General features: G+C 50.4%; 1 protein-coding gene across 2 annotated transcripts in view; it reads right to left on the bottom strand.

Annotated features, from left to right (window-relative positions):
• The window catches only part of Akap1 (A-kinase anchoring protein 1), a 32181-nt gene extending 11725 nt beyond the window's left edge, over positions 1–20456 (bottom strand). The window contains exons 1-2 of one of the 2 annotated variants that reach the window (XM_075991143.1): positions 20207–20456; positions 1069–2660 (exon numbers count right to left, since the gene is read on the bottom strand). In XM_075991143.1, the coding sequence (XP_075847258.1) occupies positions 1069–2629 (1561 nt within the window). In that variant the 5' untranslated portion in view covers positions 2630–2660; positions 20207–20456. The remainder of the gene's footprint in view (positions 1–1068; positions 2661–20206) is intronic. The other variant, XM_075991142.1, reaches the window with a different exon arrangement.
• Between the last annotated feature and the right edge of the window lie 1456 nt (positions 20457–21912).

Genomic DNA, 21912 nt, shown 5'->3' with positions numbered 1-21912 from the left:
CTCCTTTACTCGAGATGTTTTTAAAAACCTTTCTTTTTGCACATTTTAAGATGCAAATTTTTTTATCTAAGCATTTTAACACTCCAGCATTGGGGTGTAGTTTACAGTATCTGGCCTCCCACAGTTACAATGGGCAGAATTTGCTTTCTTTTAGAGCTATGTAAAATCATCATGGTCTCAATCAATCAACAGCATCTTGGGGTAACAAAATCCAAAGTGTGGTGCCCCCCCAGATTCTAATGAAAGCAGTAAAACACCCGAGAAAAATTCCCAAGCTTTCTGGATGGAACTGAACGGTTGGGAACAAACAAGCCATGAACAGCTTGGAAGTCACTGGGAGAGAATCAGAGGACCCCTGGGGAGCTGCAGAGCAGGGTCAGGAGCTGCTGACCTGTATGTTAGCGGTCTGAACTGTCTACGCTGGGGTCAGCACTCGAAAAACCCAGTGCACCCTCCGTTACCAAAGTGCCCTCTTTCCCGGGGTGGAACTGCAAATGCACAGAAAAAGGATGGCTGAGGCTCTGCAGGAGGAGGTCACAGCAACACCCCAAGACAGCGCGAGCCTCCCACCAGTGCTCAAAGCTGTGGCTGTCCTGGGGGAACTTACCCCGCGAGGGCTTCTGGAGGAGAGCAGGTGGAGACATGGAACAAGCACGTGAGTAAAGGAAGTCAACCATTAAGAGATGCTCACCCATCCCTGGAGCTTGGGAGGTACCATTAAGGGGTCCTCATCCTTAGAGGCCCACCAAAGAGTGGGTGTCTAAATAAGAGGCACTAAGGCTGGCTGGTGAACCCAACAGCCCTGGTCCCTTCTAAAGGTTGGGGGAGCTTCCCTGGCTAGACAACCCATGGACAGCTCTCAATGCCTTGGGGCCTCATGGTCTCCTGACTTCTCGGGTACCTACCACCTCGTGAGGTGCCCAGTTGTGCAGGTGTCTGGATAACATAGAGATGGGCAGCATCACTTCGTGGCCCACGTGGCAGAAGGGAAGGGTGGCCAGTAGCTTTTGCCTAGCAAATAATGGGAGCCCTCCCAGATTCACCAAGAAAGCACCGAGGTCCTCCTACCTCCTGAGTGATCTGCGTCTGCATCCATGGTCCATCCATCCTCAGTCCCCAAGTCTGAGAACTCCTCCTTCAGCACCCCATTGCTGAAGGGCTCAGTACTATCTGGCAGTGGTGGGGTGACAGCTTTGTCTCCGGGGCTTGAGTTGGTCTCTGTGCAAGAGTCTTCAAACCCCGAAGTACTCAAAGAATCTGAGCACGGCCCCGAGGTGGTCACTGAAAGGACACCCTGCCTGTTGTTGGACATACAGGTGACAAAAGTGTCATCTCCTCCTGGGGAACCTGCCCCATCCAGAGACTGTCTCCGTAGGGGAACTGGTGTTGGGCAGGGGGCCAGGGAGATGTGATGTGCAGAGTTCTTTGGCTTCTGGTCCTTGGTGGGGCTTGACAGAGGACTGCTAAGACAGCTCACATAGGTCTTTGGTGGCAAGGCTTCTGCTAATGGGCTGGCAGTGGCGTCTGTGCCGGAAGCAGGATCTGGGGTGTCTTGTCCCAGGCCAGTTTCCTGGCTGGCTGGGACAGAGCTCTCCTCCAGCTCCTGAGGCTGAGTGGCCGGGGTTGGATGCACTTGTGCCATTGTCTTGCCCATCGTAGTGGCCCGCATCTCTTTGGTCGCTTCCAAGATCACCTGGGAGATAATCTGGAAAGCAGCCTGCTCAAACTCATCATTTTTAGGCAAGGTCTCCTCTTTGACCTGCTCGCTAGCCAGGTCTCTGTTCCAAGTATTGCTACCTCTGACCTGGGGTACCAACACGTCCTCGTCTTTAACCAGTTCTGAGTGAACCGGCTCTGCAAAGCTACCTGGCAACTTCCCAACAACACATTCTTCCTTCTTTGCAAGCTCAGTCACCTGTGGGGGGCCACTGCTCACCTTTTCTCCTCCACCTCCCCAGGGGGCCAGGTTTGGAACTTCACTTTTCTTGGCTTCTGAGATGCATTCCTGGGACAACAGGACTTCCTCTGGTACACTTTCCCCCAACACAGCGTCTCCAGTCCCCTCTGCCCTGCCTGTCTCTCTTGCTTTCTCTCCAGAGGCTGCACACTGGCCCAGCCAGCCCCTTCCAGGTGTTTTGCCCAAGGCAGAATCTTGCTTATACCCTTCCACTGCTTCCAAGGGGAAGGGCACTTCCTTTGGGAGAAGGGGACATCCAAGAGGAACAGATTTGGCTTCATCCCCCATCAGGGAGAGTTCCACCTTTGAGTTGTCATCTCTGCGTGACTGCGACCTGGTGTCTACATTGCTGGGGAGGCAGCCTGAGGACTCGGATCTTCGGCGAACCTGACGTGTCCTTGGCAAGGCTGGGGGTTCTATAGAAGACTTGCCCACAGAGAGCTGTTCCCGTTCTGGAGGCTGTGCAACACTGAGGGGCACAGGCAAGACTTTAGTACAAGCCTCTTCACTGGGGAGTCGGTCCTTGATGGCAGGGCCGACCTTCAGTGTCTCCATCTGCTCATCGCTGCGGCTGAGTCGATCTTTTTTACGAGAGAAAAACCACCACCAGCCAAGGAGTGCTAGCATTCCAGGCAACGCCAAGGGGAAGAGTGAACGGAACTGGATTGCCATCTTGGAGGCGAGGTGAAGAAGCTATCTATGCCTAGGGAAAATGAGGATAAGAAGAGATGTTACAGAAGCCAGTTAGGCAGTATAGAAAGCTGGGCACAGCAGCGGTGCACCCCTTGAATCCCAGCACTTGGGAACAGCTGTCAGATTCAAGGCCAGCCTGGTCTACATAATGAGTTCCAGACCAGTCACGGCTACATAGTAAGATTCTGTTTCAAAAACCAAAACAAAACCAACTGGGGGTACATGGACTGTGCACTGACAACCATCGGGGGTACGGGGACTGTGTGCTGACAACCAACTGGGGTATGGGGGCTGTGCACTGACAACCAACTGGGGTATGGGGGCTGTGCACTGACAACCAACTGGGGTACGGGGACTGTGCACTGACAACCAACTGGGGTATGGGGGCTGTGCACTGACAACCAACTGGGGGGTACAGGAACTGTGCACTGACAACCAACTGGGGTACGGGGACTTTGCACTGATAACCAACGCAGGTATGGAGACTGTGCACTCACAACCAACTGGGGTACGGGGACTTTGCACTGATAACCAACGCAGGTATGGAGACTGTGCACTCACAACCAACTGGGGTACGGGGACTGTGTGCTGACAACTGTGGGTACGGGGACTGTGCGCTGACAACAACTGTGGGTACGGGGACTGTGCGCTGACAACAACTGTGGGTACGGGGACTGTGCGCTGACAACTGTGGGTACGGGGACTGTGCGCTGACAATAACTGTGGGTACGGGGACTGTGCGCTGACAACTGTGGGTACGGGGACTGTGCGCTGACCCAGTACATTTCACCTGCAAATGGGTTTGTGTTTAGTTGCAGAGAGAGACAGTGTAATGCCTCAGCACTCCCTGACTGGCTTTCATGTTCAGCAGAGATTGAGAACACCTTTCTAGGACTGTCGTTTCTTCAAGGGTGGTTCTACAGATCAAAGCCGCTACCCACACCCCAGAACCTGCTAGAGGCCCAGCCCTACTCAGTCACGTTTGTACTTTAACAAGATCCCCAGGAAAGTTCTAGGCACACTATGGATACCCCAAAATGAAGGGGATGATGAAGTGCAGGGAAAAGAGGTCATTCCAGAAAGCCCTTCCAGCTGTTGAGATGAACCTCGAAAGGCAAAGCAAGGAGACTGTAAAGTGGTTGGGCAGTGGCCAGGGCTCAGGGGACCTGCAAACACCCCGCCATACAGGTAACTTCTATGATGCTATTGTGGCTTCAGATTCAAAGAGCTCCATCCTGTATCATTTCATCCTCAACCTGCCCATCCATCCTCGTTTGGAACCTATCACTACCTGGGTGGCTAGATAACTCGGCTAATGCAGCTGAGGAACGGGAACCTAGCTTCCATCTTACTTGCCAGCTGATCCATAAGGGAAGATGTGCAGTGTGAGCCAAAAAAAAAAAAAGGAGAAATGCATACTACCGTTTTAGAGCATCAGTAATAGCCTGGCACATTATAAGCATACCCTACAAACAACATAAAATGAATATACCTGTGCATAGGCAGAGGCCCTTCAGAACACCCACCAAGGTTATTGTTTGACACAAGTTGGAATTAGCCCTTTTCAGAGCAATGATTACTAAATATACCATAGAACCGTCACTAATTGGCTGTATTGGTGTTACAGAAATTGTGCATGGACAGAAAACACTGTAATGAAGAAAACCAAAGCATAGCTGGGGTTGGGGTGTGGAAAACCGACTCAGACTAAGCCTTCAGGTGGAGGAGAAAGGCAGTTTCTGCAAACTGATTTTGCATAACCCAACTGTGAACTCATTACTAGTAAGGTCTTTTTAGTAGATTTGTTACAACTTCTAAGGCCACCAGGTTCTCCCAGCCAACCCTCACTGCCTACCTGTCACAGGACAGGGCTGGCATCCCCCACCCCCACCCTGAACACTCCAGCTGCCCTTCCCTCAGAGGCTCTTCCCTACATATAATCCAGACATTTTGGTTACCCTTCCCTCCTGTACCTTTGGCCTCCTGGCTGCTGCAACGAGTTCCCCTCCCCCTTCTCCCTTTCCCTCTCCCTCATGGCCCAGCTCAGCCTGGTCATGTCCACTCCCAGATGGCCTCCACCTACAATCTCCCTTTTATCCACAATAAACTTTCTCCTCCACCAAACCTTGGAGCAGTCATGTCCTTTCCTTTTTATTTCTTTTTATTTTATTTTATTCCTTTTGTTTTGTTTTTTTTCCCATTCACACATATCACCAAAAGAGCTTTTTAAAGATTTATTTTATGTATTTCAAGTGTTGTGCCTGAATATATGTATGTATGTGTGCCTGATGTCCTTGGAGGTCAGAAGAGGGCATCAGATTCCATGGCAATCGACTCATGGGTGGTTGTGAGACACCTGTGGGTGCTAGGAACCAAGCTCAGGCCCCTTCAAAAGCAGAAAGTGCTCTTAACCACTGAGCCACCTCTCCAGTTCCCTCTCTAGGAAGTTTTTACTTTGTTTTATTGGTACCCCAGGTTGGCCTTGGACTTTCAACTCTCCCGTTTCAGTCTTTCAACTCCTATGATTATCACTGGGTTAACAAGTGTGAGCCACCACACCCAGATTCAGGGAAGTTCTCTAGGGCCTGAGGCCAAGGTGGCACCCAAACCAATTCAAATCAGAATCTGAGATCCAAGAGTCAATACCAGTTTTGCTTGGTTTTAAACCCAGGTCTTGAGTCAAGCTTGAGAACCTTTGATCTGTAACATCCTCCACACACTAAAAACACAGCAGCAAGAAGAGACTCCCTGGATCCACCATCAGTGTCATTCATACAAAGGAGTAAGAGTAACGAGACTGCTCAGGAGAGAAATGGTGTACCTGGCAGGCAGGAGCACACAGCCCAGACTCAGGAAGGCGGTGCCCAGCAGGCGCGTGCTGACAGGAGCGGCCCTGGAGTCTGAACAGAGCCTTACATTTCTATGTCTGACCTCTTGCTAATAGGCAATCCTTCCCAGCAGGACTCACGTCTGTAACTCCTACAGAATTTCTAGAGTTCTCTGGCCTCAGGAAAAGGACTCAGTGGAATGGAGTCGACAAAAAGAGAACAAACCCACAGCCATGCCAACAGAGAGCAGCTCTCCCCTCTAACGCAGAGAAAGCCAAGACAGCTTGGTACCTAAGACAGAAATGGCTTCCAGTTCAGTAGAGAGGGGCTCTGCCCCCTCTGAAACTAAACTGAAGCCCACAGTCCCACCTTCTCTGTTACAGGTCACTCCACTCTTACCTCCTCAAACCCAAGAAGCTAGCTATGCCACAAAGAGCGGCCCAACAGCAAGCCCTCCGATCCAGTGTTAGTCGAGGGCCTGGCTGGTCCACACTATACCCAAGGCCCACCACGCCAAGGGCTCCCTTCCATCGCTTCCCCAGCTGTCCCCAGTCCTAGCTCAGACAGAATGACAAGGACCAGCACCTTCCTGCTGCTCTGAGCTTAGCACCACCACAGCCTATTTAAGACTCCCTTCCCGCTGGACTCACTCCCAGAGACTGAAGCTCTAAGCCTCAAGCTTACCCAGTACAGATAACTCTGTTGTAGGACTTCAGCTGAAAGGACAACCCAGGAAAGCAGTTGTGGTGACATTTCCCATCCAGTCTCCCTCTCTTGTGCTAACCTGAGACCAGCCAATACAATGAACCCAAAAGAGATCCACAATGCCCATTGCTCCATAGCCCAGAGACCCACTGCTGAGGGGGTGAGCGCTCAGGACAAAGCCCCTCTCCCCAGGGCTGTTTCCAGGCAAAGACCGAGAGTGAAGGATTTCCCCCACAGCCTCACAGAGAACAGGGATTCTTTGTCCCTGCTTCCAAGACAGTGGGTGGGGCGGCAGCCATTGTCCACCGAGAAAGGAGCCCCTGGGACCAGCAGCTACACACCCAAAGGCCTTGAAGGCAAACCTAGCTGTCTTTTAAGCAAGTCTGGTACCAGGAGGCACCCACAGGGGGCTCTCTAAGGCAACTGATGCCCCTCCACCAGCTCCACTTCCTAACAACCAAGAAAACAAACAGCCTCTCTTTTCCTCACCCCAAGCCAGTCACATGGCAGTCAAACAGCTTTTTTGGGTATTTATAAAGGGACACTCCCCTATCCCCAATGTACATGGTCTGACATATAAGGGTTGACGTGTACGTGTGTGTGTGTGTGTCTCTCACAGGATGCACCGACCTCCCAACTGTCCAAATAGGAATGTGCACGCGCACGTGCGCACACACAAACACACACACCTTCAGCCTCACAAGGCTTTCCACTACCTTCCTTCCCTAACAAAGCCCGTTAGCTGCTCTTTGTCCCAAACATTTGGGTTTTGGTTTTTGTTTGTTTTTGTTTTTTTAAGACAGGGTCTCTCGGTGTATCCCTGGCTGTCCTGGAACTCACTCTGTAGACCTTAAACTCAGAGAGATCCGCCTGCCTCTGCCTCCCGAGGACTGGGATTAAAGATGTGCGCCAACACCACCCAGCTGGCATTTGGCTTTTAAACCTGGACTTCCCGAGATATAAGTGGACTGAATACAACAGGGCCCAGGGCCCCACACTCTACACTCAAATCAACTGGAAGCTGCCAAGGCTTCTCCCCACAGGAGGCAGGCTGCCTGCAGTCAGGGAAAGCCTCCCACAAGGATGCTTACAGACCTGCCCTAGGCTGGTGAGGAGGACACTCAGCTATTTTGAATCTGCTGGAATTAAACTGTTGCCTGCTTATTTTTAGCAGGTCCATTTGCCCAGGAATAGATGCATGCTGGCTTGTGGCCAAGCAGTCACACAGAGCTGCAGGCAGGCACGTGCTACAGCCTGCAGCGTTTGCATTCAACTGCTCACTCCCAGTTCTAAAAGGATCCCTTCTCTTTCCACAAGTACCTGTGGCTTTCAGAATGGCCTTTGGGGAAGCAATGGCCTCACTCACAAACCAGCTCACAAACCTGTAACCACAGTCTAGAGCCTTCTAAACAAGGAAACAATCCCTGGGAATGGCACAGAATGGTGTTGGCTCTAGTGATTAAGTCAGTTTTGGCTGCAGTTACTGGGGAAAGGGACTACATGGAACTGACAGGAAAGTCAATCATAAAAACAACAGCTTAGGAGCCAAGAGCCCAAGTCCAGTGTAGGCTTGGCCCTAGAGGGTAAATCCACACCACTTTGTGTTCTGGACAGCTGTCCACACGCCCTCTTGATTGGAACTCGAACATTCCTCCCACCATCCCAGTGACATCCCCCTGGAAAGTGTGTGCCCTGACCACTCCGTCTCCAGAGCAAAGCACAGCCAGCTCTCCCTAAATGAGCCTTCCCTTCAAGGAATCTTTCCCCCAACAGGCAATCAGAACCGAGAGCCTAGCTGGCGCTCCTTTATTTCCTGTATGGAAAGCAGCAGCATGCTGCTGGCTTGCAAGGAAGTTCCCTGGGGTAGGAGTCAAGGGAGGAAGAACATGCACTCAGGGTTCCCTGCCTGGCTACAAAGGAAAAGACCCTCTAGTTTCCATCAGCAGCATCTTCTGAACTCTCGGGCCAGCTGTTCCCTTGCTTACCTGCGTATTAAGATCTGTGCATGATGCTTATAAGGAGGAGTTCTTCTGCCAGGAAGCAGCTCAGGTCCGGGGAGAAGGCTGTCCCAGACTGGAGCACACACCTGTACCCAAGTATTGACAGAGTACACCAAAGCTTTTTTGAAGACCAGGATTAAGGCTGAAGAGATGGCTCAATGGTCAAAGGCACTAACTGCTCTCCCAGAGGATATAGGTTCAGTTCCCAGGACACATAAGTAGTTGTATAACCACCAGTTCCAGGGTTTCTGCTGTCCTCTTCTGGCCTCCCAGGCACACATGCAGTATTTGTACAAATATGCAGGCAAAAGACTCAGGCACATAAAATAAGTAAATTCTTTTTAAGGCCGGGATTTCTATGAGCTGCAATAGATACGGGGGAGAAATGGCATTATCATGGTTCTGATGCCTTTAAGAGTATGGGCAGAGCCTGAAGGTGTCCTAGCAGCTGACCTAAAGAGCTGGTGAGGAGGCCTGTGACCTTTACAGTCAAGGTAGCGGCAGCCTGGTCAAAGTGGGGCAGATCACCAGAGGTAACGTTGGGCAAGCCCCATGTGGTGACGCCTGTCCAACACTGGCAGTCAGCCACTGTGCCACACGTTACTGAGCTTACCGAACAGTTGAAATATGACAAAATGGGACTGAAGAACTCAGTTTCTAATCTTACATAAAGTTAATTTAAATATCTACATGCTGGTGGCCCCAGCCCAGAGGACAGCACCGTACCATAGGGTTTTCCCAGAAAATCCCAGGACACAAGAGGTCCGGACCAAAGTCGTGAAGCCAGCACCTACCTTGCTGGCAGAGTGCACTTTTGCCACTGAGGTGGGGGTGATGGTGAACTGGGGACACTCTCCCACAGCAGCATGGCTGGGGCCCAGGATCACAGCGATGGAGCCATGCCTCAGGGGTGCCCGTCTTAGCCCAGCGCTGGTGTTCCCTTCATCCCTGGGGGGCTAAGCAAGCTGTGACTCATGAGAGCACCTCAAAATTCCACATTAGCTCATAATGGGCTAGCTGGCCTGCCCAGGGTTAGCCCTAAACTCTCCATTGTGACAGTCTGACAGGACAGCAAACAAGCCAGAACAGGCAGGCAGACAGGCTGATGAGACAGACAGATGCACCCTAGGGTAGCTCTAATTCCTTGCACAGGTAGGCCAGCTATCAGGACGTCAAGGAATACTTTTTCAAATGCTTCACAGTAGGACAGAAGCTTAACAAAACATCTAAGAGGAAGACCTGCTTGGTGAAACCTCTGGCCAAAAGGAAAACTAAGGTCTAGAACCAAGCAGCTCAGGTAAGAAGAGCTAGAAGCCAAAACTCCTATTCTAGACACGGTGTCTTCCTTGCCAGCCCAATCAGTAGTTAACTAACTTCCGGTTTAGAGAATCTGGTAACAAGGGCTGGAGAGGTGGTGGCTCAGCTGTTGAGAGCACTGGCTGTTCTTGCAGAGGTCCTGGGTTCAATTCTCGGTACCCACACACACACAGTGGCTCAAAACCCTCAGTGTGACTCCAGTTCCAGGGGACCCGATTCCTCCTCTGTCTCCCAAAGGCACTGTATGAACGTGGTGTGCATACACAGATGCAGGCAAAGCAACCACACACAAGAAGTAAAAGAAAGAAAGCCTGGTAATAAAGAGAACCACCACACAAAAAGAGCACCTGCCTCTCTCTGCTGACAGGCCCAGCCTTGGGCCTCTCCAGTAATGTGGGAAAACACTCCAGCCCTCCTACAGTGGTCTCCCCAGTTCTTTACCTCGGGAAGAGGTGTGGTTTTGAAACCTGGCCATCCTAACTGTCTTAGATTCTTTCTTATCACTTGGCCTTACAAGTGAATTCTGTCAGGCTCTGAGGGGCGATGATGCAGGAATGTATTCCTGGGTACATGGAGTTCCCACCTCACCACAGAAGGTACCACATGGGCCTGCCCTGGAGGTGTGCGCAGTGATCTGACTACAAGCATACTTGAGAGATCATAATCCCAGCACTCCAGAGTGCTGAGACAGGAGGATCACCAGTTAGAGACCCTGTCTCAAGACCAGCAAATAAAAACTAAAAGATCGTGTGTGTCTTCACAAGAGACAACAAAAGATGCTGATGTGTGGTCAACAGCCAATGCAGTGGCAGCAACCAAGAAATCACAAAGACATAAGAGGAAAATTTTTATTCAATAAATATTTATTGGCAACTCCAAGTATCAGGCAGTGAAGGGCAAAAATGAATGAGAAACTGAACTTCCCATAGCTTTCTGGAAGTCAAAACCCATGACCTCTTCCCTAGGGAGCTGTTCACACTGCCACTGACTAGTCCAAAAGACAGAAGTATCTGATAGTCGGAGGAACAAGCAGAAAACAGAGTGCCGCCGGGCGGTGGTGGCACACACCTTTAATCCCAGCACTCGGGAGGCAGAGGCAGGCGGATCTCTGTGAGTTCGAGACCAGCCTGGTCTACAAGAGCTAGTGCCAGGACAGGCTCCAAAACCACAGAGAAACTCTGTCTCAAAAAACCAAAAAAGAAAAAAAAAAAGAAAAAAAAAGAAAACAGAGTGCCATTTCCTCGGGCAGGGATGTTCTAGTGTCCTTGTGTGGGAATGAGGGGGACTTTAGACTGGGTGCTGAGGAGCCAAGGAGAGCTGGGTTGCACTCAACGGCCACATTCACCACCACCTGGGTGCTCAACTGCAGATCGCCTCTCCATCACCACTCCCAAAAGGTGCCTGTTGTTACCTCGGTGGAAGGGACCTCCTGGCTTAGCTGTCCTTGCTGAACAGTCCTGTATCCAGTCACATCCTCTCATTGCACACTTTCAAAGGGGCCTGCTCTCCTGCACTCATCGGCGTCCTTCTTGCGAGCCACCCACCTGTGTGCGCACTTTCTCAGTAAGGTACTAGAGGATGCGTTCCACCGAGACATGGGGGTATATCCAGGAAGGAGCAGGTATCACATCCAGGGACACAACAGATGGAAAGAATTCCCAGGAGGAAGAACAGGCAGAACCAAAAGAAAGGGCTATATCCCCAGAGCAGCACAGAACTCTTAGGAGGACCCGATGTGCTTAATCACAAAAGCCTTCCAAACTTATGAAATAAAGCCTGCCATAAAGGCAGAGACTCAGGAGAAGCGGGGAACTAGTAAAGACGCAGAAAAGTATAGAAAGCAGGTAAGGTGAGGCATGGGGGTGCATATGTGTAATGCCAGGACTTGGGGCGGGGTTGGGGTCTGAGGCAGCAGAATAGTGAACACCTGACAAGCCTGGGCTACACAATGAAAAGAAAAAAAAATATGAGAAACTGCAAATTTTGCCTCAGAAAATGTTTATGAATAGCAACTATCAAATTATGCTACTTCTACACTGAGACAAAGAGAAAGAAGGTATAGGAATGAACAGAGCGTTCACTTTGTCATAGCAGAAAACCAGACAGCATTCTCTAAAGGAAGAGAAAAAGCAAGCAAACAAGCAGACCAGAAACAGATAAAAGTCGGCAGGACAGCTAGGAAGACTGGAGAGTCGGCTCAAGCAGTTGAGTTCAGGTCCCAGCACCTAGGCTAGGTGGATCACAACCACCTGTGAGTCCAGCTCCTTGGATACTCTCACACAGGCATGTGTGCACACACACACACGCATGTGCACACACGCATACGCACACTAAAAATAATACATAGAGAAATAAAGAAGGAGGAAAGGGAAGGCCTCAGGTAGCTTCCTAGGTGCTCTAGGACAAAGAACTGACTGGGAATAAATTATCCAGGGTCTGTCTGGCGCATTCTGGGAAAGCCCTGTACCAATCAGTTACAGTCCCAGCAAAGGACTGTCCTTGCAAACTTTGTATACAGTCAAAAAGTCAGCTCGATCTGCCAAGGCATTGGATTCAACCCCCAGAACAATAAATAAACAACAAAAAAACTCTTTCCATAAGCAATGCTGTGTCTGACTTTGCTGTTGATCTAGGGTCTTGGTTTTTGAGACAGGTTCTCACTCTGTAGCTCAAGCTGACTTTAAACCTTTAAATTGTAACCTTCCTGCTTCAGCCTCCCAAGCATTGGGATTGTATGCATATGCCACTATGGCCAGCTGAAACTTCACGCTTAGGCTACATACAAGCAGTATTGATGCTCTGTTACCACCCAGTATGTCCTGCTTGCTAATCAAGATAAATATGCAGTGGCGTCCACTCACACACCAACTTGCAATGCTCTCTTTTCTCATAACTGACTGCATTTTTGCTTCAGATACCTTGAAACTAACACAGCAGTGAAAAATCAGAAAGAGAACATGCTGACTGATAGAGCTTTTGGGAATCATGGCAACAGTTTCCGCACCCTAATGCAGCAGGACCCATCATTTAATAAAGGTATCAATACCAAGGCAGCAAAGGTGGAGGAAGGGAAGGGACTCAACTTTCAGATAAGACAGTACAATGAAGAACTTGATGTAATATGCCTGTTGCCTCTGGTCTGCTTGAGAGCACAGCCCTAAGGCACCCTGGCACATCCCCCATACACGTAAAAGTAATGGGAGGGCTAAGAAATGCTTCTTTGTAATGGGAGGGCTAAGAAATGCTTCCTTGTCTTTTGTGGGCCCTCCAGCTGACAGGAGAAGGCTAGGGTGAGTCTACGGGATGGGAAGCTCTACACAGAAAGGTGAGAGAATGTGCCTCTTGAAAGAAGGGCCACCAGAGCTTCAGAGCTGAACAGTAGGGCGCCATGCCAGGATGAAGGTGGTGCAGAGGGAGAGAAAGTCCCAGGCAGAGAAAATATGTGCCAAAGTCCTCAGGCAGGAGCAAGCTTAGCTAGCTCAAGGGACAGCAAGGAGAGGCCAAGAGAGAGCCAGAGGAATGGCAGGCTCCACATGCCCCACAGAAGCTAAACTCAAGGAATCACGGGACTCACAAAGTAAGCAAGCAAGCAAGCAAGCAAATAAATAAATAAGGAAATGTACTTCCAGAGGGGCAACCGTTCTCCAGGGTCAGGGTACTTTGTTCTTACTTCATAAACTGCCTCCAGATTCTAGTCCAGAATCATGATGCCCCTGGCTAGAAACGTAACAGTGTGTTTTCTGGGTAAACTGATTTATTTGTTACCCCAAATCTCAGCAAGCACCCTTGCTAGGAAGCCCCGCGGCTACACTGCACATTAGCTTAGAGAGCCATTGCTGGACCAGTGTCCTTAGCACTACCCCTCAAGTGGGTCCAGCCCCTAGGGGTAGGTGCACACATGTACAGTGCACACAGGCACACGCACACACACACACAAAAGCTCTCACTAGTCCTTGAGCCAGACCTTGCAACAACAACCTTGTTCTCCAGCCAACATAAACCATAGGCCACAGAGGGCCTTATATGGCTTGAAGCTTTCTTAATCAGAAACAGATAGATGGGCTGGAGTTGGCAGCCGAGTTAGAGGGAAGAAGGAAGGGGGAGAGCGGAAAGAAAAGTATGAGGAACAAGGCAAACTTGTCAAACTCCTTTTTCATCCCTCTTCCGCCTCAGTGGCTTCCTCCCAGAAAAGGATTCCTAGTGGGGTATGGGGTGTGTGGGCTGCTGATGTGCCTCAGAGTAGAGCCTAACCTGCAAAAGTCCCTGGGTTACACACACACACACACACAACCTACTGGAGTCACTTAGCCACCTCCTGTGTTTGTATTTTGATGAAAGGCAGAAGACACCAGCAATTGGACAAAACAGTTTCAGGTTCTATGCTTTGTAGTGGTTAGCCCTAAGGCTTGAACAACTTAACTAAAAAGGCAGAGATGGGTGGGAAATGGGGGTTAATCCGTTTTTCCGGGAAATTCACTACTGGGGTGTCAAGGGGCCTCATTTCCTAAGACAGTACCTGACCCATCTCCCTAGCTCACTGACAACGGCCTCAGTCACATGCCTGCCTGGTCCGGTCCCAAGCCCAGAATAGAAAAGACAACCTCAGAGACCTCTTACTGGGCCAGTGCTGAGTCCATGGCAGTTTCTAAGGGTGGCTTTAGTCTCCTCCTTCCCCTGATTAGGAGCAGTGGCCCCCATAGGACCTGTCCTGGACACACAGCCACATGCACTTGACTCTCCTGGAGGATGCCACCTGCTAAAAATAACCACAAGCTTGGTGGAGTGGGTCACACCAAAGCAAAGGACAAAGCTGGGAGGTTATTCTCAAGAGCTGGTCGCTCTCCAGGGCAGCTGGACAAGTCAGAAGTCACTGACGGAGCGACAAGAGATGAACAGCAGACCAGAGCAGCCTCCAAATGAGTGCCAACTCTCAGCCTCACCAAGGTGGGAGAGGAGACCAAGGCTGGAGAGAAAGGTCTGGGGGCTGCCTTGGATGATCTCGCTGTCTCCTCCTCTCTTGGGTAACAGCCTACCAAGGGCCAGGGGGATGGTCTCATGACCTCCATGTGAGGTCTGACAGGCAATGTTATTATTAGCCAAGGAATGAGTGACTTCAAGGTTGTCTTGCAACCCGCTCAGTTTCCCAGACCCTGAGGCTTTCTTATTCAGTAATTTCTCGTGCATTTCAAAGGTGCATTTCCCTAATGATGACAGGGCTTTGTAAAGGGTTGAGAGAATAAGATCCAAACTTTAGTTTTCTAGGAAAAGGGACCCGAATAGCTCCACGGGGTTGTAATGAGGCTTAACCGACTCAAAATAAATGCTTAACAGGCTCTGTCTGTGGGATGAACTTTTCATTCTTGAAAAGTCCAGTTTCACATTGTGGATGAAGAGGAAGAGGGGGTGAAAATGGGGCAGAAAATAGGGTCTCAAGGACAGACCCATACGGGGAAGAAAAAATACATCAACTCATCCAAAGCCAGCCCAAAACTGAGAGTGTCCTGGGGGTCACCTTACCTATCCTCTTTGGGGAATTTCAGTTTCAAACTAGAGATACTTAAACTGGGAGATTAAAGGATAAAAACAGTGTGGTTTAAAAAAACAAAACAAAAATCTGCCTAGGCAGTACAGAGGTATGTAGTCCTAGCTACTCGGGAAGCGGGGTGGGGGTGGGGGGTCCCCTTGAGCCCAGGAGCCTGGGACCAGCCATGGCAACCCAGTAAGACCCCATTTCAACAAATTAATAGAGAGCGTTCTAATATCACATGCTGCACACTTGGAAGATTAAGTTCAATGCTACTTTGAAAGATCCAAACAAAGCAGACCCAGAACCAGACTGTTGTTTGACAAGTTTCTTCCCAGATCAAAACATTCCATCCTGCAGGGATGTAAACAGGTATGCAAACTACTAAAAACTAGCTTCGAGAACTCCCTGAAACCGAACAGAGTCACTAGGCTCCTCCCTGTCAAAGTAAAAATGCTGAGTCCCTTTCAGAGGGAAAAGAGCTGAGCCACAAAGAAGACTGGAAGGAGAGCAGCAAAGACTCTGCGACCAGACCAGCTGCAGGGAAGAGATTCAGACCAGAGTCACCTGGAAAGGATGCTCTCCAACCTGCTTGAGCCGCCTGTAGGCTGTGCAGTGTGCTCTAGGTTTCCCAGCTTCTGCAAGCTGTCACTGGTGCTGGGGTGGGCCTTGGTGATGAAACATGTCTTTGCGTCATTTCTGCTTCTATAAATAACCCCTCACCCATATTCTTATAAGTAACGCCAATAAAACTCATTGGTCCACCAACCTGGACTCTGGCGGTACCCACCCTTCAGTGAGCCAAGTGATCCCTATGAGTTAAGCAGACGTCTGTCCACTCCCCACAGCTTCATCCCACACCAACATTTCAGGAGCAACACTGTTGCCACCCTTTCCCCATTGCCTCTGTAAAAGTACAACTCTTAACATTAAGAGTTGCTAAGTTGCTAAGAAGTCAGATACAGTAGCCCATGCCTAAAATCCCAGCACTTGGAAGGCTCTGAGGATGATCTGAGGCCAGCTGTGGCTACACAGTTCATGCCTGAGATACACAGGCAGACCTGGCCTCGGAAGAAAATGTGTTACAGGCACAGGATAAAAACTCAAACTACTTTAGCGGAGAGGTTTCACACAGGTCCTTTTGGAAGCTATGGGGTGTGGTGACACACGACGTTTGGAAACCAAGGACAAGGAATACAGACAGGTCTTGGAAAACCAACAAGACCCTATGCAGTAATGCGCAAAGCTCTTAAACCAAAATGGCTAAGGGCTTCAAGTCCGACCACTGTCCTCAGTGCTCATGTCCCCAAGCCTCTCACTAAATTCATTTCTCAATCTATTTCCTAAGGGACCACGCCCCTCCCCACTATAGGCCAGAACTTGCTTCTTAACCTTCCATAGGAAGAAAAACTATGTCACCCAAGTGGTTGGGGTTGTGAGCTATTAACACTAAAACCCAAATGTGTGGTGTTTCAGAGGCAGCTAAGATTTTAGAGTAGGACAAGGAATATTCTAGACCTGCACCAACCAAAACTTTTCATGGTGATGAAACGATGGTGACCTGCACTGCCCAGTGTGGCAGCCCAAACACATTCCGCTAGCAGCCCCCAGGCCCCCAGGCACCTTGCCCTAACTCCCACAATCAGAATACTTTTTAGATATAAGCCCGAGATCATCAGTGTTTGTACGCACACGCTCTCTCTCTCTTTTCCTCCCTCCCTCTCTCTCTTCAGTCCATAAGAGAATACCTTTAAAGCCTTTAGTTTACCAAGTCTCTTTTACCAACTGAAAAAAAACAGACCCTCAGAAGCAGGAGGCTGGTTGGAGCTTGGAGAGCTATGTGAGGCCCTGAACTCTGGCCAGCCACGGCCAGCAGCGACAGCCCCCCTATCCTGAGCACGCAGGCTTTTCCTCCAGAACGCACCTTGCTTTGCTCTGGATGCAAATGGGCCTCAGTGACAAGGCTGAGTGAACACAAGTGGTCAGGAGACAGGACAGGGAACAGAAAGTTTACAAGAACTGCAACAGCATCCAAATGGCAAGGCCTTAGAATGACACACACCATCAGGAGGAAGAAGACAAGGTAAGGAAAAGGTGAACAGTGGTGCTGTGTGCTTGTAACCCCTTCACTTGAAAGGCTGAGGCAGAGGGATTGTGTGTTTAGGCCGGCTTCACTTATCATGACTGATTAAAAGAAGAAGGAGAAAAAGAACACTTGGGGCTAAAGTTCAATGGTTCAGTACTTACCATGCACAAAGCCCCTACGTTCAAGCCCAAGTAAGTACTTGAGAAAGGTGGAGATGACTACACCAGGAAGGAGAAACAGAACTTGCCCTAGTTAGTAAGATTTAGGACTTAAACACACCCCACTATAGAGATCAGCAACTTTCAAATATGATGAGATGATTTCATCAGGGCATGGAGTCCACAGAACCCAAGCACCTCCCCATAATAAAGTTCCTAGGATGAAACAAATGCCAGACACAAACTTCCCCCAAACAGGAAAAGACTGGGCTGCAGAGGCCTAGGCATGACAGACTCATGCGGAAGATTAGGAAGGAGTGGCCACGGAAAACAGGGCAGCTCTCCAGGCACATGAGCTCCGAAACCTTAAAATGCCAGTTTGATGGAGACATGTTGACCCAGGGGGCTAGGTAGCTAAGCATGGAGAAACCAATTTGTCTTTTCTTTCCTTCTAAGCAAGTTACTAGGTCAGAGGCTAGGGGAGGGGGTGCTTTTATATTTAAATAATCAAATGACTGAGTCAAACACAGGGATTCCTCGGGAGAGAGGGATACTATACTGAAGTGCCTGCCATATACCAGGCATAGTCCCAAGTCTCAGATATGATCTCCATCCATATTCAAGATGAGAAAGGGGAAGATGGAAGTGAAAACTACTTTCCTCTATTAACTATGGCTACAACCAGCCTCTGGGCCAGGTCCAAGTATAATCTGGTTTACCGGTTAGCAAGACATTGCTTTAAAGTATTGATGCTTAGCAACCTGATACATTACTTTCAGGGTCTGAGCAGGCGACATACATTAGAGATAGCTGTATCTTGGCTGCTGCCCTGCACTGGCTAACCGTAAATGCAATTTCTACAAACAGCTGGGAGATGGACGAGACTCCCATAAGGAACTCCACATGGACACAAACCCACTAGGTCTAGAGCAGGTCTCACCCACGCAGTTGGATAGCCACCTGCACACCCTACAGAACAAGGCCTATTGAATTAGCAAAATGACTGAGGCTTTGGTGATTTGCATACCCGTAGGGTCCTCTAACCCAAGGCTATTTTTCCTATTTCACAAGACTACACCCAGGAATTACCCAGAACCTACAAAACAAGTTAGAGGTGAAAGAAGGCTCAACAACACGTCCACAAAGCTCCCCAAACCTAACTTCACTTGTTCCTTGGGCTCAGAAAAAGTCCTAAATAAACTGCAGGTGAACCACTTAAATGCCAATAACAGAAGAAGCCGATAGAACAACTCCTTCACAGAGTTCTAGATGCTCTGTACCTTTAAGAGAGGAATGGGTAGGTGTAGCCCTAAGACTCTAAGCCTCACTTTCTAAAGTTAAACGTTTAAAACAAACAAACAAAACAAAACAAAAAACAAAACACTTCACGGTTACTAATCTGGAAAGGATTTTGCAGTTAATGAGCGTGTAAGGTTAACTCCCAGAAGCAATAACTTTCTGTGAACTGTGTTCCTGCATGTCAATTGTAATACTCGGGTATAGAGGGAGGTGGCAAACCAACAGAGATGGTTACATCAGGTCCAGCAGCCCTAATTTCACTGCAGGAGTTAAATTTAAACCCCAAGCAGCCTCAACCTCAGTAGGGGAAAGATCGACAGTTTAACCTCACTAATTGCCCTACACATACACCCTCTCCCACTGGGTTTGAGAAGCCTCCACTGGCACCTGGAGCGAAATCCACCCGGTTTGTGTTAAGCACAGCCCCAAGGTGTGCTTAGAAAGGTGTCAGTTGCCTAAGGCATTTGCCTGGGGGGGGGGGGGGAGAAAGGTCCCGTTACGTAGAGGGCTTCCTAGATGTCTCTTCTGCAAGGTCCAATATCATCAGCACCTTCCCTCCCGCGGAAAGGAAACAGGAAAAGCCATAACCTAAGGCACAGGAGTAGTTGGCACCAGAGTATCTGCCCCTTACGCGCCCGGAGGTCTCTGGAAGCACATTTTTACCTATGACCCCGGCAAAGTCCCTCCAGATCGCCGACCTGGGACGGCAAGGAAGGTGGAGCATGACATGTGACACTGGACTCCCCCCAGCCCAGAAGTCAGAGGGCACCTCTAGCCAAAGGTCCTCCACCATACGGGACACGCTTACGCGGCCACAAACCCTAATCCCCTTAAAGATACCCAAGACCTCGACTTGCTAACTCGGTTCTTAAGGTCCCTCCACCGCCAATAGGCTTGGGACCTGTCTTGCCTCCCATCCTCCCCGCTGCGAAGGCAGAGCTCGCTCCAATAGTTTGCTGCACTGAACTCCAAGAACCTTGCCTACCTGCTCCGGTTTGCCACAACTGCCGGGCCAACCCAGAACGAATCAACCGGGCCCAGAAGTTGGATGAGGCTCTGAAAGTGACCAATTCCAACTCCGATTCCTCAGCCAGGAAAGGGATCGGTCCCCAAGGACCAGTTCTCCCGCCTTGGGCACCGGGTCCTGGATAGACTGCTTCGCTGCCTCCCCTCCATGCTCAAACTGGGTACACACGACCTTTGAAAAGTAAACGCGAGCGAGGCTGGGCGACCTTGGGTGGGACGCGCTCGGGTTCGCTACCCAAAAAGGGTGAGCCAGCACTGGGAAAGTTGAGGAGCACCGAGGCGCCCGGGGAATTGTGTCCCTCATCTCCATCCTAGAGGCCAGTGACGTGCGGGGGATGGGAAGGGGGAGCAGCGGCTCAGAGCGGCGCCCCAAGCTCAGCGCACGCGATCTGTCAGCAGCCCGCTCGACGGCGAAGGAGGAGCAAGGGGCGCGCGGGTCACCGAGGCACAGACCCGCCCGCTTCACAACGGGCGCCGTGCACACACCGCTCAGTCTCCAGCGCACCTGGCGCGCGCGTCGCACCCTGCACCTGCACCCCAGGCTCCCCATCACCCCCCAACTCGCTCTCCCTTCGGGCCCGACAGGCGGATGCCCGCGCCAGCCGCTACTTACCAACTCCCGGGCGACCGTCTAGGTACACAGTCCTCCCGCCACCGCCCCCCTGGCCCCCACCTAGCCCCGCGGCCCTGCCCTGCAGCGCTGCGCCGCGTTTCGGCCGCTCCCCCACGTGCGAGCCCAGGCCGGGCGAACACAGAGACATTAAATACTGGGGGACGCGCAACGACGTGCCCGCGGCGCGACGCAAAGCCCCGCCCCTCGCCTTCGGGTCTCCGTGGGGCCCCCCCTCCTCCGTTGCCCGCTTGCCCTCCTGCGCGTGCGCGACGCCGGCCGCTCCCTCCCCCCGACTTGCGCGCGCCTCTCTCCCAGCTGCGCCAAGAGGGGCGCGGTTTGGGGCGCTCCACTGACACCCCGGCGCCGCTCGGGCCCGCCCTGCCGGCGCTCTCGCGAGAGGAGCTGCAGTCGGGGCGGGCGGGGGAGATGGCGGTGGGTCCCGCGCGCGGGCCGCAGGGGTTACCGGTGCCTGCGTACCGGGCACAGTGAACTTGGCACGCGTGGTGACTCTACCTCTTCCCAGGTGTCAGGCAGGCTCCTGCTTTCGGGTGGTGTGTCCCCTAGAAAAGGCCAAGGAACCTGGCTGGGGACAAAGCTCCCCTTGTCTCGAATTGTAACCTTGCGAGTATAATGTAGCATTGCGAGTAAAAAAGGAGGCCATTAAAATTGCTCGGTAATATGGATACTATGTAGCTAGCACTCGAATGCAAGTTGCTTTCGCATTGTCGCAAATTTAGTCATGTAGAAGTGACTTTCTCTAAATAGTTTAGAAAGTTTGCCTTCGAAGAAGGGGTCACCATGAGTCACCGCCTCCCCCAACAACTTTGGAAAATACAATACCTTCAGACAATAGGATAGGATGGAGGTGCCGCTGAGCAGCCCTGCTCTGAACCTAGGCACTTTTTGTTTCTTGCTTTTTTACTTTGATATTCTGAGACTGTCTCGTGTGGCCTCAACCTGGCAAGGTAGCTGAGGCTGACCTTGAAATCCCCAACTGTTGGCATTACAAAGGCAAAATGGTACTTTAAATGCACATATTTTGAACAAAATATAAAAAAGATACCATACTAAGAACTAACCATTACTTGGTCCCAGCCAAGTAGTGGTGGCACTCCCCATTAATCCCAGCACACAGGAGACAAAGCCAGGCATATCTCTGAATTCAAGGCCAGCTTAGTCTACAGAGTGAGTTCTAGGACAGCCAAATCTACGGAGAATCCTGTCTAAAAAAACTAATCGTTGCTTGGAAAAACCTTCACTGGTGATCAAACGTAAATTTAAAATTTAAAGAGACTATATGCTTACTGAGTAGTAAATAAAATTCCATGTATCTACTGTCTAACTCATTTATTTCATGAGACATCAGTTGGCAGGAAGATTGCCACAATTTCAAGGTGCCCTGGGCTAGAGTTGAGCTCCTGTCTCATAGTAAGCCCCCTAAAATTGTTTTTAAGGATTTTATGTGTATGAGTGTTTGCCTTCATACATGGGCATGCATAACCCTGCACCCAGTGATTCTGAGGGTGTTGGAAGTAGAGGGACAAGACTCACTCATGTTTTAGGGTTAAGGAAAGGGAAATGGAATGATGATCCCTCTGGCTGGAGTTACTGTGGGAATGAAGAACGAAGAAAGTGATAGCAGACAAACATTTGGTTTGTCTGGGACCCATTACCTTTGTTCTGGCTTTGCAAATAGCAACCGAGTT

Source organism: Microtus pennsylvanicus, chromosome 11 (assembly GCF_037038515.1).
Source record: "Microtus pennsylvanicus isolate mMicPen1 chromosome 11, mMicPen1.hap1, whole genome shotgun sequence".
Classification (NCBI taxonomy): Eukaryota; Metazoa; Chordata; class Mammalia; order Rodentia; family Cricetidae; genus Microtus; species Microtus pennsylvanicus.
This window is presented reverse-complemented; position numbering and strand designations above follow the sequence as displayed.